We start from the raw sequence: 13,852 nt of genomic DNA on the forward strand, positions 1-13,852 counted from the left end.
CATCACGCGGCGTACCAAGACCAATATTCGGTCTGTGTCCTATCCCAGTTTTCCGTCTTCTCCGGCGCTCTGTCCTGTAGTTTGCCTGCGGGAATATGAGTTGCGCACTCGGTCTCACCGTTCTGCGGACAATCTGCAGCTTTTCCTCTCTATTCGCCATCCCTTTGGCCCGGTGACCATTCCCACTTTGGCGCGTTGGATGAAGTGGGTCATGTCCCTTTCCGGAATTGATACGACGATCTTTACCGCTCACTCGGCCAGGGGCGCGGCTGCCACTGCCCTGGCAGTTTCGGGGGCTCGTTTGGAGGACATTCTGCGTCTGGCTGACTGGTCTAGGGCCACGACGTTCACAGAGTTTTATTTCCGTCCTCCCACTCATGTGTTTTCAGCTAATATGTCTTGCTGTAAAACTTAATGATTTTCCTATTTCATGACGTAAAGTCATAGTTTTATTAAAGACACGGAGGCGAGTATTGCCCGCCCTAGGTTTCTCCTGCCCCCCCTATTGTTATGGTATTACTGTTATTGACTATTACACTGTCTTTTATTGTTATTTATGACGTTTTACCGTTAAGGTTTATTATGGTTTTGTTTCAGCGACCTTTTGATGTGCGACCGTTATAGGGTCGAGTTTGCGCATTTGTACCCATGTGTTTACACTGGCTATATTATTTATTCTGTTTCAGGTTGAAAACTCCTTGGCGGATGGCATTCCGTGTTGTTCCAGGTTTCCTGAGATGTTGGCCATGTTGGCTTGAGTTCTTCAGTTGGAGGGACCAGAATGGTCGGTGTCGGAACCAGTTCCAGTTCGGTTCGTTTTAGGGCTGCAACGATTAATCGATGTAATCGATTATATTCGATAACTGGATTCGTTGTCGACGAATCCAGTTATCGAATAGTCGCCGATTCGTTGCTATGCGGGCGGGCGGGCGGTCGCTGCATCTTTATTTTACCTTTTTACAATGACGCTCCTGTAACAGCCAGGCAGAGCGGACGGCGGCGTAACGTCACTCACTCACGTGACGCACCTGCTCCGCCTCCTTCATTCATGAGGTGGGCGGAGCAGGTGCGTCACGTGCGTGAGGGACGTTACGCCGCCGTCCGCTCTGCCTGGCTGTTACAGGAGCGTCGTTGTAAAAAGGTAAAATAAAGATGCAGACGTGATTAGTCCGACTTTATAAGCATCGGGGCCGGGGCTGTTATGGGGAGGATCTGTCTATGGCACTGCTATGGGGAGGGGGGTCTGTGTATAGCACTGCTATGGGGAGGGGGGAGGATCTGTCTATGGCACTGCTATGGGGAGGGGGGGGGGGGTCTGTGTATAGCACTGCTATGGAGGGGGAGGGGGGGGTCTGTGTATGGCACTGCTATGGAGGGGGAGGGGGGGGTCTGTGTATGGCACTGCTATGGGAAGGGGGATCTGTGCACTGTTATGAGGAAAGGGATCTGTGCACTGTTATGCACATATCCCCCTCTCCATAACAGCGCCACCCACAGATCCCCCTCTCCATAACTGCGCCACCCACAGATCCCTCTCCATAACAGCGCCATCCACAGATCCCCCTCTCCATAACTGCGCCACCCACAGATCCCCCTCTCCATAACTGCGCCACCCACAGATCCCCCATAATAGTGTCATCCACAGATCCCCCATAAGTGTCGTCCACAGATCCCCCCTCTCCATAACTGCGCCACCCACAGATCCCCCATAATAGTGTCGTCCACAGATCCCCCCTCTCCATAACTGCGCCACCCACAGATCCCCCATAATAGTGTCGTCCACAGATCCCCCATAATAGTGTCGTCCACAGATCCCCCATAAGTGTCGTCCACAATTTGTTTTAATATGGCCTTTGAACATATTTTTTCAAGTAAGATCATATAAACCTCTGTTTTGTAATTTTGTCGTTTTTGCCGATTAATCGTAGAAATTAATCGGCAACTAATCGATTATTCAAATAATCGTTAGCTGCAGCCCTAGTTCGTTTTCGGTTATGGTTGGCGGTTGGTGTCGTGGATTCAAAGAAAGAGGAAGATATAAAGAGGACACTGCTTATTATAGGATCTGTCAGGGGAGGGTCCTTTATTGTTATGATTATGTTAATTTCTCCTTTGCTGCTATTGGTGGAAGTAAAGAAGGAGATAGCAATATGAGCCTCCGTGTCTTTAATAAAACTATGACTTTACGTCATGAAATAGGAAAATCATTAAGTTACATCCTGTGTTATACTCTACAGCTGCACTCACTATTCTGCTGGTGGAGTCACTATCTACATACAGTTGTGTTCAAAATAATAGCAGTGTGTTTAAAAAAGTGAATAAAGTTCAAAATCCATCTAATAGCTTTTATTTCCATACACACAAATAAATGCATTGGGAACACTACACATTCTATTCCAAATCAAAACATGAAGTAAAATATATTAAAAAAATTGAAGAAAAGTGAATATTAGACTGTTCACAAAAATAGCAGTGTTTGTATTCTTCTTTACAAACTCAAACATTCACTATATAAACTGGAAAATGTTTGACGATTTTGCTTTCTTTTGAATCACTTCACTAGTATTTAGTTGTATAACCGCTGTCTCTGAGAACTGCTGGACATCTGTGTTGCTCGGAGTCAACCAACGTCTGGCCCCTGTGGTATCCCAGCCCAGGAGGATTGGACTACATTCCACAGTTCTTCTCTATTTCTTGGTTTTGCCTCAGAAACTGCATTTTTTATGTCACCTCACAAGTTTTCTATAGGATTAAGATCTGGGGATTGGGCCGGCCTCTCCATAACGTCAATCTTGTTGGTCTGGAACCGAGATGTTGCACGTTTACTGGTGTGTTTGGGGTCGTTGTCTTGTTGGAACCCCCATCTCAAGGGCATTTCTCTTCAGCATAAGGCAGCATGACCTCTTCAAGTATTCTGATGTATTCAAACTGATCCATGATCCCTGGTCTGCGATAAATAGGCCCAACACCGCAGTATGAGAACATCCCCATATCATGATGCTTGCGCCACCATGCTTCACTGTCTTCACAGTGCACTGTGGCTGGAATTCAGTGTTTGGGGGTCGTCTGACAAACTGTCTCCGGACACTAGACCCAAAAAGAACAATCTTACTTTCATCAGTCCACAAAATGTCTCTTTAGGCCGTCAATGTGCTCTTTGGCAGATTGTAACCTCTTCAGCACATGTCTTTTTTCTTAACAGCGGGACTTTGCGGGGGCTTCTTGCAGATAGCTTGGCTTCACAGAGGCGTCTTCTAATTGTAACAGGACTCACAGGGAACTTTAGACCTTTCATCTTCCTGGAGCTGATTGTTGGCTGAGTCCTTGCCATTTTGGCTATTCTTCTATCCATTTGAATGGTAGTTTTTCGCTTTCTTCTACGTCTTTCAGGTTTTGGTTGCCATTTTAAAGCATTTGCGATCATTTTAGCTGAGCAGCCTATCATTTTCTGCACTTTATTATATGTTTTCCCCTCTCCAATCAACGTTTTAATTAAGATACGCTGTTCTTCTGAACAATGTCTGGTACGACCCATTTTCCTCAGAATTTCTGAGAGAAATGCACTGTAACCAGCATGTGCTACATTTGCTGCCTTCCTTAAATAAGGGCAATATTTGCCAACGGTTTTTCGAAGAATAAATGACCTCACTCATTAAACTCCACACTGCTATTATTTTGATCATGCCCCTTTCAATTAGTGATTCAATTACACAGAATCAGCAGCATGCATGTCATGACTGTTGGATTTCTATTACTCTACTACACCTGCTAGTAAATTATTTGCCATGTAGAAATATCATTTCTACCAAAAACAGTGATTGATCAGGTTAGTGATGTCTGACTGCTATTATTTTGAACACAACTGTACAATACTTATCCTGTACTGATCCTTAGTTACATCCTGTATTATACTCCAGAGCTGCACTCACTATTCTGCTGGTGGAGTCACTGTGTACATACATTACATTACTTATCCTGTACTGATCCCGAGTTACATCCTGTATTATACTCCAGAGCTGCACTCACTATTCTGCTGGTGCAGTCACTGTGTACATACATTACTTACCCTGTACTGATCCTGAGTTACATCCTGTATTATACTCCAGAGCTGCACTCACTATTCTGCTGGTGCAGTCACTGTGTACATATATTACATTACTTATCCTGTACTGATCCTGAGTTACATCCTGTATTATACTCCAGAGCTGCATTCACTATTCTGCTGGTGGAATCACTGTGTACATACATTACTGATCCTGAGTTACATATTATATCATACTCCAGAGCTGCACTCACTATTCTGCTGAAGGATACATATAATTGTGTAGTGGTATGATTACATAACTAGGCAGATTTGCTCTTCAGGATTGTAGGACAGCTGGGTGACATTGCTTATCACGCCGCCTTCCCAAATGTAACTAAGAAACTGATTTTGCAAATGAGTCTCCCAACCCTTTGCTGGATTATGACCCCCTGCCGAGCCCTCAGGGCACAACCTTCCGTCCAGCGCCGAGCTGAGCAGTTACTTCTCAGGTGTAATGGAGATTTGAGTGTTTTTTTTTCTCTGCAGGAATCCGAGAGTCACTTGAATTTGTGAAGCTCTCCCAGGGCAACCCCCTGTCAAACACGCAGGTTGTGTTTACCAGCCACCCAGGGCTCTATGTTAATAAGCTTAGATCACAGGGATTACTGCTGCCGTTCCCTACCTGGTAACCAGGGCACGGGAACAAAAGACCTTTAATTGATTGATTGTGTGAGAGGCGGGGATGACAGGCACCTGCGTCCATGGAAAGTGACCCGGCCAGACTCACAGAAGCCACCGAGGAGCAGGGTGAGGGAGATTCCTGCACACAGGTGAGTGAGAGTCACTGCTGCTTACAGGGGGCACATGCTCTACCATCTGGTGCTATCCATCTCTCTCCATATAAAAAAAAAATCACAGCGATCAATTTTAGGCCTCATGCACACGACCGTATGTATTTTTTGCAGTCTGCAAAACACAGATGACGTCTATGTCCATTCCGTATTTTGCAGAACGGAACGGCCGGCCCCTAATAGAACAGTCCTATCCTTGTCCGTAATGCAGGACAATAATAGGACATGTTCTATTTTTTTGCGGAATAGACATACTTAAAAATGGAATGCACACGGTCCGCAAAAAAAAAACAACGGACACGGAAAAAAAATACGTTCGAGTGCATGAGGCATTAACCATTGAATGATTCTCAGTGATGAACCAATTGGAGGAGAGTCCTCCCCCGATGCAGCACGCTGGTGGCATACTTTTCGTGTTGAGAGCGTTCCTGGGGGGGGGGGGTTATTGCAGCCTCCAGGGTTTGCACACATTGGGGGTCATTTATTAAGAAGCTGATACCTATTTTTGATGTAAAAAAGAAAAAAAGTTGCAAGACCCAATTTTGCAACTTTTTTTATGCCCATGCAGCAATTTACTCTCACGGGCGTTTTATTTTTTTAAACTCGTTTTATTGAACAAGTGGTAGAAATGAACCTTGTTGGACAATATCGTTTGGCTTACAGCAGCCTCACAATGGTACAATAGGGGATTATTACAGGGAGTGTACGGCCGCACACCGTATGTAGAGGCGCCAGGATATTCCAGCCAGGGGCAGATGAGATACCATCAGCTATTGTTACAGTATGTGTCCGTTAGGCTACATTCACTCTCAGGTTTTCATGGCCATTGTGCATCCAGGTGTAGAACCATTTTCTGGCCATTTGTCCGTTATTAATGGCCGTTAGAAATGTCATGAAAAGCAGATGAATTTCATTGTTAATACCCCCTATACATAAAATGCTCCTAATAGTTTTCCCCATAGTATAAACATTCCCTCAAAATTTTCTAATGCCCCCCCTTGTAGTGCCCCTAGTGTCTATAATGCCTCCCATAGTAACCCCGGTATATACAAGACCCTCTGTATTTAAAATACCCCCCAATAGTGCCCCTATATAAAAAATGCTCCCAATAGTGCCCCCATTTGTCCCCCCAGTGTCTATAAGAGGGATCAGCAACCTTCGGCACTCCAGCTGCTGTGCAACTACAACTCCCAGCGTGCTCTTTCCACCTGTGTGGGAGTTTAGAGAGCAGCCAAGCAAATGTGCATGCTGGGAGATGTAGTTTCACCACAGCTGGAGTGCCGGAGGTTGCTGACCCCCTGGTCTATAATGACTCCCATAGTAGCCATTGTATATAAAATACCCCCCAATAGGGCCCCTATATATATAAAAAAAGCTCCCAATAGTGTCCCCCTAGTATAAACAGGCCCCTAATAGTCCCCCCATTGTCTATAATGCCTCCCATAGTAGCCCCAGTATATATAAGGCCCCCAACAGTACCCCCTATATATAAAATGCTCCCAATAGTGCCCCTATATTTAAAATGCTTCCAATAGTGTCCCCCCCATGTAGTGCCCCCAGTGTCTATAATGCCTCCCATAGTAGTCCCAGTATATATAAGGCCCCCACAGTGCCCCCTGTGGATAAAATACTTCTTAATAGTGCCTCCCCATATATAAAATGTTCCCCTAGCATAAACAAGCCCTCAATAATGCTCCCAGTATCTATAATGTCCTCCCATAGTAGTTCCAGTATATATAAGGCCCCCACAGTGCCCTCTGTATATAAAATACTTCCTAATAGTGCCTCCCCATATATAAAAATGTTCCCCTAGCATAAACAAGCCCTCAATAATGCTCCCAGTATCTATAATGTCCTCCTCATGTAGTGCCCCCAGTGTCTATACTGCCTCCCATAGTAGTTCCAGTATATATAAGTCCCCCTCAGTGCCCCCCTGTGTGTAAAATCCCACCAATAGTGCCCCCTGTATATAAAATGCTCCCAATAATGTTCCCCTTAGGCCTCTTTCACACGGGCGTCAGTTTTTTTGGCCGGATAAGAGCCGGGTGCGTTGCGGGAAAATGCGCGATTTTCCCGCGCGAGTGCAAAACATTGTCATGCGTTGCACTCGCGTGAGAAAAATCGCGCATGTTTGGTACCCAAACCCGAACTTCTTCACAGAAGTTCGGGCTTGGGATTGATGTTCTGAAGATTGTATTATTTTCCCTTATAACATGGTTATAAGGGAAAATAATAGCATTCTGAATACAGAATGCATAGTAAAACAGCGCTAGAGGGGTTAAAAAAAAATTAAAAAAATTTTAACTCACCTTAGTCCACTTGATCACGAAGCCGGCATCTCCTTGTGTCTCCTCTGCGCTGAACAGGACCTGGGGTGAGCTGCTCCATTAAATACCGGTTAAGGACCTGCGATGACGTCACTCCGGTCATCACATGGTACGTCACATGATCTTTTACCATGGTGATTCACCATGGTAAAAGACCATGTGATGACCGGAGTGATGTCATCGCAGGTCCTTAACCGGTATTTAATGGAGCAGCTCACCCCAGGTCCTGTTCATCAGCAGAGGAGACACAAGGAGATGCCGGCTTCGCGATCAAGTGGACTAAGGTGAGTTAAATTATTATTTTTTTAACCCCTCTAGCGCTGTTTTACTATGCATTCTGTATTCAGAATGCTATTATTTTCCCTTATAACCATGTTATAAGGGAAAATAATAATGATCGGGTCTCCATCCCGATCGTCTCCTAGCAACCGTGCGTGAAAATTGCACCGCATCCACACTTGCTTGCGGATGCCATCCGATTTTCACGCACCCCATTCACTTCTATGGGGCCTGCGTCACGTCAAAATCGGACAATGTAGAGCATGCTGCGATTTCCACTGAACGCACAAGTGATGCGTTAAAAACATCGCTCATGTGCACAGCCCCATAGAAAGGAATGGGTCAGGATTTAGTGCGGGTGCCATACGTTTGCCGCACGGATCGCACCCGCACGGAAAACTCGCCCGTGTGAAAGGGGCCTTAGGGTACTTTCACACTAGCGGCAGGACGGATCCGACAGGCTGTTCACCCTGCCTGATCTGTCCTGCCGCTATTTCGCCGTGCCGCAGTACTTTTAGTCCGGCGGGCTCTCGCTCTCTTTAGTCAATGGGGACGGAGCGGCAGTCCGGCGAAATAGCGGCAGGACGGACCCGACAGGGTGAACAGCCTGTCAGATCCGTCCTGCTGCTAGTGTGAAAGTAGCCTTATCTCCCCAGTGTAAATAAGCGCCCCCCCGAACATGGGTGACAGTGAGGAGGACGGGCGCCCCTTTCTACAGTCTTACTGGGGATAGACAGAAGTGATGGACAATGCATGTGAATCAGGTTGTTGTTAGGAGGCAGATAAAGGCCTCCTGCGCACGACCGCGTCCGTTCTGCGGTCCACAAATCGGGGATCTGCAAAATACGGATGCTGTCTGTGTTGCATATGCACGTTTAAAAATGCGTCCTCAAAGTTGAGGGTGACGTGCGCTGGGACGCCGTGCCGGATTTAAGGATCTCATTATTCTGTGCCAGAACAAACAGTACGAGGGGGGTCAGCTTCCTGAGATCAGATACAACCGCTCTGCTTGCGAACACAACAAATAGCTAGAGAGTGCAAGTCGCTGTCCCACGGAGAGCTACTGGGAACGGCTATCTGTAAATAGAGGATTAGCGAGCACTCTGACTTGTCAACATGGCGTCTGTGCTCCGATTGTGAAAGGAAATACTCGGGGTGTACGCATGCGGCAGTGTAGTCCGGGTGGATTGTGTCAGGCCTCACTCACACGACCGTATTTTGCTTGCACGTCTGAACCACATTTCTTAGATTGTACACCGACCCATTCATTTCTATGGGTCCTCAAAAAAACGGACAGCAAATGGATGTTACGCAAATTGAGGAACACACACTGCCGGCATCCACGTTTTGCGGATCCGCATCTTTTGGGGCCCCGTTGAAATTATAGGGTCCACATCCGTTCCGCAAAATTGCCACGGTCGTGTGAATTGGCCCTTAGGGCGCCTTCACACACTGCGGATTCTATGGCAGAAAATTCCGCAAGTGAAAATCCATTCCATTCACCTGAATGGGGCTTACAGAAATCCATGCGCTCGCCGCCCCATTCAAATGAATGGAACAGATTTTCAGTCGCAGAATTTTCTGCCACGTGTGAAGGCGCCCCTAGTGTATCCGGCATACCCGGAAACTGACGCACACCGCTGGACCCCTCTCACTGTAATGGGATCCGGGCGCTTTCTGGCATAAATGATGGCTTTCGGACAGACAAACACTGCTCCGTGCACCAGCACTTGTCTTTCTGAAACCGCCATTTATGCCGGAAAGAGGTCGGATCCGATTATAGTCAGCGGTGTGCGGCAGTTTCCTACACTAACTCCTCTGCCAGGACAGACTCCGGGATTTCATGCCGCCTATGTGAACCTAATAAGGGCTCATGCACGCAAACGCATTTTCTTTCCATCTCCGTTCATTTTATTTTTTATTTTTTTCGGAACCATTCATTTTAACAGGTCCGCAAAAAAATATAACTGAAGTTACTCAGTGTTTATTCCGTTTCTATATGTCCGTATTTTCGTTCCGCAGAAAAAATAGAACATGTCCTATTATTGTTTTTGATTTTGACCGCATTACGGACAAGGATAGGACTGTTCTATTAGGGGCCGGCTGTTCTGCAAAATACGGAATGCACAAATCATCCATATTTTTTGTGGACCGCAAAATACATACAGTCGTGTGCATGAGCCCTAAGGCTCATGCACACAAACCCTATGTATCCTGCAGTCTACAAATGCCAGCTCCACAAAATACGTCTGTGTTGCATCCGTATTTTTTGCCATCCCATTGACTTCAATGGCTTTGTGGGCCACATTTTGCGGCCAAGAATAAGATGAGCCCCATCCTTTGCGGAGCGGACATACGGATGGCTTTTTGCGCATACGTACGTATGCATGTACCATTATTGGCCGCAAAATGTTTCCCACGCACCCACTGAAGTGAACTGGTCTGGAAAAAAATGCGGATGCAACATGGACAGTATCCGTGTCTGGTATGGGTTGGTGTCTGGTATATTCTCAACATTGGGCCTCATTCACACAACAAAACCAGGAGTGAAGCACAGATGAGGATGGAAGACGAGCAGATCTTTCCATTGTACTTTGTCGTCCTTCCACTCCCGGTATTGGGCGACACATCACGACCAGAATATGCAGGTGTGAATGCGACCTTAGAGGACGGGTGGCGGGTCGGTGGGACGTTGTCCTGTTTGCGGTGGCCCTGGTTACGTGTGCACAGGCTGCGTATACAGGAGACCGCTTATCAGATAACACAGAACGACACCTCGTCCTGCAGGAAACAGGCAGTCATCACCGCCGCAGGAGTGACGGCTCCGTGCAAACGGAAATCCCTTTAGTGCACTTACACACATGAATGGGCCTCTTTTTTTACCTGTGTAAAAAACAAAATCCTAAATAAGCGAACTTTTTGGGGGGCTTTTTTTTTTTTTTTGCACATTGGGGAAAATTATCAAGACCTGCATTTACTCTGCTGCCGGAGGATGCACTTAATTTATGACAAAGCGACGACATCCTTCGCCAGTCCTTACATCCAGTACGAAATCCGCACTCGCTCGTGGCTGGTGAAGATTTCAGTCATACGCACTAGAAAAGTGGTATAAATGATGATAAATCTGCCTAGAAATGTCATTTGCACAACATTTTTTGTGCAGATGGCATTTAAAAATGTCGCAAACCCAGGGTTTTAGAGCTCCGTGTACGGAAGCATTCATTTCAATGGGGCCACAAAAAAAAAGTGTGCATTCCGTATCCGTATGTCCGCAAGTTTGTTCTGCAGAAAAATAGAACATGTCCTATTCTTTCCGTTTTGCAGACCGCATTGTTACAATAGATACGCAAGAAATACGGATGTAACACGGACGTCATCCACGTTTTGCGGACCGCAAAATACATACGGTCGTGTGCATGAGCCCTTATAAATCTCTCCCCATGTGTCTCACCGTTAGCGTTATTCCCTTATAGGGAAGATGTAAAAACACCTAAAAATGCAAAAAAATTTAATGAATAAAAATGACAAAAGGACCGTAAGGAAGACAAAAAGGACAAAAATCAGGACCTGGCGTTTTTGTCACACAAAAAGGTGCAAAGATGCCCAAAAATAATATTCCACAAAATATTACGTGTGAAACCATGGTAATCCTGGTCCGGAAGGTCTCATAGTCCGGTAATGTTTTCCACAGCGAAATAAAAAGGACAAAAACCATCAGTCGGCCATTGCGGTTTACGGCGATAAATGTTTTGCACGCGAGACTGCGTTCACACACCAGCCATAATATTACTGCGCGTATATTGGCGCCTATTCAGACGGTGCATCCGCTATGTCTGAATGTGCCCTTACTGCCGCCACCCCCACTCTGATTTAGGTTCCCAGTCCTACGTCCAGCACAGACATGATGCCATCCGATAATCCAGAACATCGGACGATCCGGCGCCTGTCGGTCCCCTGATGCCGGAGGTTTTGCCGCCTGTGTGCCCCCCTCTTCCCAGCCTGCAGGTCGCCGCCCCTCTCCTGTCTGTCAGGGCTGGGCGGTGTCAGGCCTCAGCCAATCCCCGGACTTTCCTGCAGGCGGCTGCCGGGCATCATGAGAGGCCGGCGGCTGGCATAGGGCGGGAGACCCCGGCAGCGGCATGGAGAGAGCGGAGGTTAGAAGGTGAGGGAGACCGCGGCAAGGGGCTCTTATTCCGGACTAACAGACAGAAGCTCCGACCCCCCCCCCCCTCTCATTGTGCCTAAAAACGTCTCAGATCCCTGGGATGATGTACCCCAAAATCCTGCAGACACCCCTCGTGTATCCCATTATGTCTGGACCCCAACTGCAGTATCGCAGAGCCCTCAACACCTCTTGTACCCCAAGATTTCAAAGCCTCTTATACCCCAAAAGATGAGCCCCCTGTGTGCCCGCAGTGCCCCTGTGTATTCTGAAATATCTGAGCCCCTTTATGTACCCCAACATTTCAACTCCATCTGCTGACTCTTATACCCCAAAAGATGAGCCCCCTGTGTGCTCAGAAATATTGTCCCCCTTGAGTACCCCGATATATCGGAGCCCTCCAGCTGCGCGCCTGTGTGCCCCCCCCCCCGTACCCCGATATTAACCAGCAGTGCCATTGTGTTTCCGGAATCCTGAAATATGAGCCCCCCCCTTTTGTACCCCGATATCGGCTCCAGCCTTCCCACCCCCAAAATGTCTGTGCCTCCCTGTGTATTCTGAGATATCTGAGCCCCTCAGGACCTCCGTATCACCAAATAGCTAGCCCCTGTGTACCCCAAGATAGGTGGGCGCCAGACCCCCCAATCTAATCTCATGATGACGCCCAAGTGGCTGCACCCTGTACTCACCGAAGGCTTGTGTACCCCAATAGTCACATCACAACCCTCGAGACCCCTTGTGTACGGTAACATTAGAGCGCCGTCCTTCTGAGCCCGTGGGTTCCCCTAAAAATAAGAGGACGCACTCAATACTGTAATACAGAACTGAACTCTGACTCCCTAGACCCACCTAATACTCCAGGACCCCCCAATATCCTACATGGTAAATATTTCACCAGCGGAAGGGTGGTGACAGTTTTTTTATTATTTGGTGTAAATTTTGCACTGTTTCTATGTGTTCACCTGACCATTTACATTGTAAACCTTTTGACCCCCGCACAGCGCCCCCTACAGACACCGCACACACGTGATCCAGGATGTTTGGGTTCTCCATGGCTACTGTCCCTTGTACGTAACTATGACCCCCCCCCCGATTATGTAGATTCCATGTGCGGGGGTCCTAGCTCCTGCCCACCCTCTCCTGTGATGTCTTCATTCATTGTGGGTATTGTCTGGGGGTCTGGGAGGGGCCGTGCCGACAATGGCAGCAATTCGCCGCCTGCTTCGGAGGATGAACGAGGACTGGCCTAAGCAGATTTACGGCTAATCTGAGAGGCTGCACAGTGAACGGGGGGGCGTGCTGCCCATGGAGTCCCGCTGCCATGTTACTGGGAGTTTACAGCAACTGGGCAACAGCTCCTGTCTTCTGAGGCTCCTTAGGAGTTGCGGCATCAATGAGTGCAGCTCTGGAGGTAGAGGATGCCCAGGACGCCACTGAGCAGAGGCTGGAGGCCGTGATAGAGGTCGGTGCCCTCTCTGTTATAGGACCCCAGTGTGACTCCCCCCTGTGTGCACTTAGGATCCCCTATAGAATCTAAGCGCAGGAATATAAAGAATCTTCAGAGCTGAACTCAGAGTGCTTATCCAGAATCGCATGTCTTCATTCATTCACTTCTTCTTTCTCCTCTGTAGGCCCTGTCTGCCCGGGTGCTCGGATCTCCAGAAGATAAGACGCTCACCTTCCGCGGTGACCCCACAAACTCCCTCCCTGCCCGTCTGCCGGCGCGTATCCGAGAGATTGTTACCAGGAACTTAAGCCCGCCACCTGGCCCTGGTGAGTACCATGCCCCCGCTGATATCTGGGGGTGATGACTGATGCAGAGCCTCCCTGAATATGTGCGGTTCAGACTAAAGACTAGTGCATGCTTCTGTGTTCATAGGAATATGTGCCGTACTGCAGACTACAACTCCCAGCATACTCATACAATTGCTAGCAGTGGATGCTGAGGTCTGGGGGCTGCAAGTACATTTCTCTAAGGGGTTACAATCATTGAGACAGAGAAGATCGTTGGGGTCTGTGAGCTGAGACCCCAGCCGATTCCCAGTTCAGGAGACGATTACTGTGGTCGGAGTGGCCCTTTAGCCGGAGCACTGCTACTGTGAGGAGGGTGCAGGCGAAGGCGCATTGCTGAGTATTGCAGGTGTAGTTCCGCCTTCCGCCTGCAGGTGTTGCTGTTGTACCTAATTTTCAGCAAAGGAAACAGCGCCAC

General features: G+C 47.7%; 1 protein-coding gene across 1 annotated transcript in view; it reads left to right on the plus strand.

Annotated features, from left to right (window-relative positions):
* The first annotated feature begins 12,960 nt into the window (after positions 1 to 12,960).
* The window catches only part of CROCC (ciliary rootlet coiled-coil, rootletin), a 45,116-nt gene continuing 44,224 nt past the window's right edge, over positions 12,961 to 13,852 (plus strand). Inside the window, 2 exon segments of the mRNA XM_044282507.1 lie at positions 12,961 to 13,105; positions 13,275 to 13,416. Of these exon segments, the coding sequence (XP_044138442.1) occupies positions 13,037 to 13,105; positions 13,275 to 13,416 (211 nt within the window). The 5' untranslated portion in view covers positions 12,961 to 13,036.

The sequence above is a fragment of the Bufo gargarizans genome, chromosome 2 (assembly GCF_014858855.1).
Source record: "Bufo gargarizans isolate SCDJY-AF-19 chromosome 2, ASM1485885v1, whole genome shotgun sequence".
NCBI classification, from domain to species: domain Eukaryota; kingdom Metazoa; phylum Chordata; class Amphibia; order Anura; family Bufonidae; genus Bufo; species Bufo gargarizans.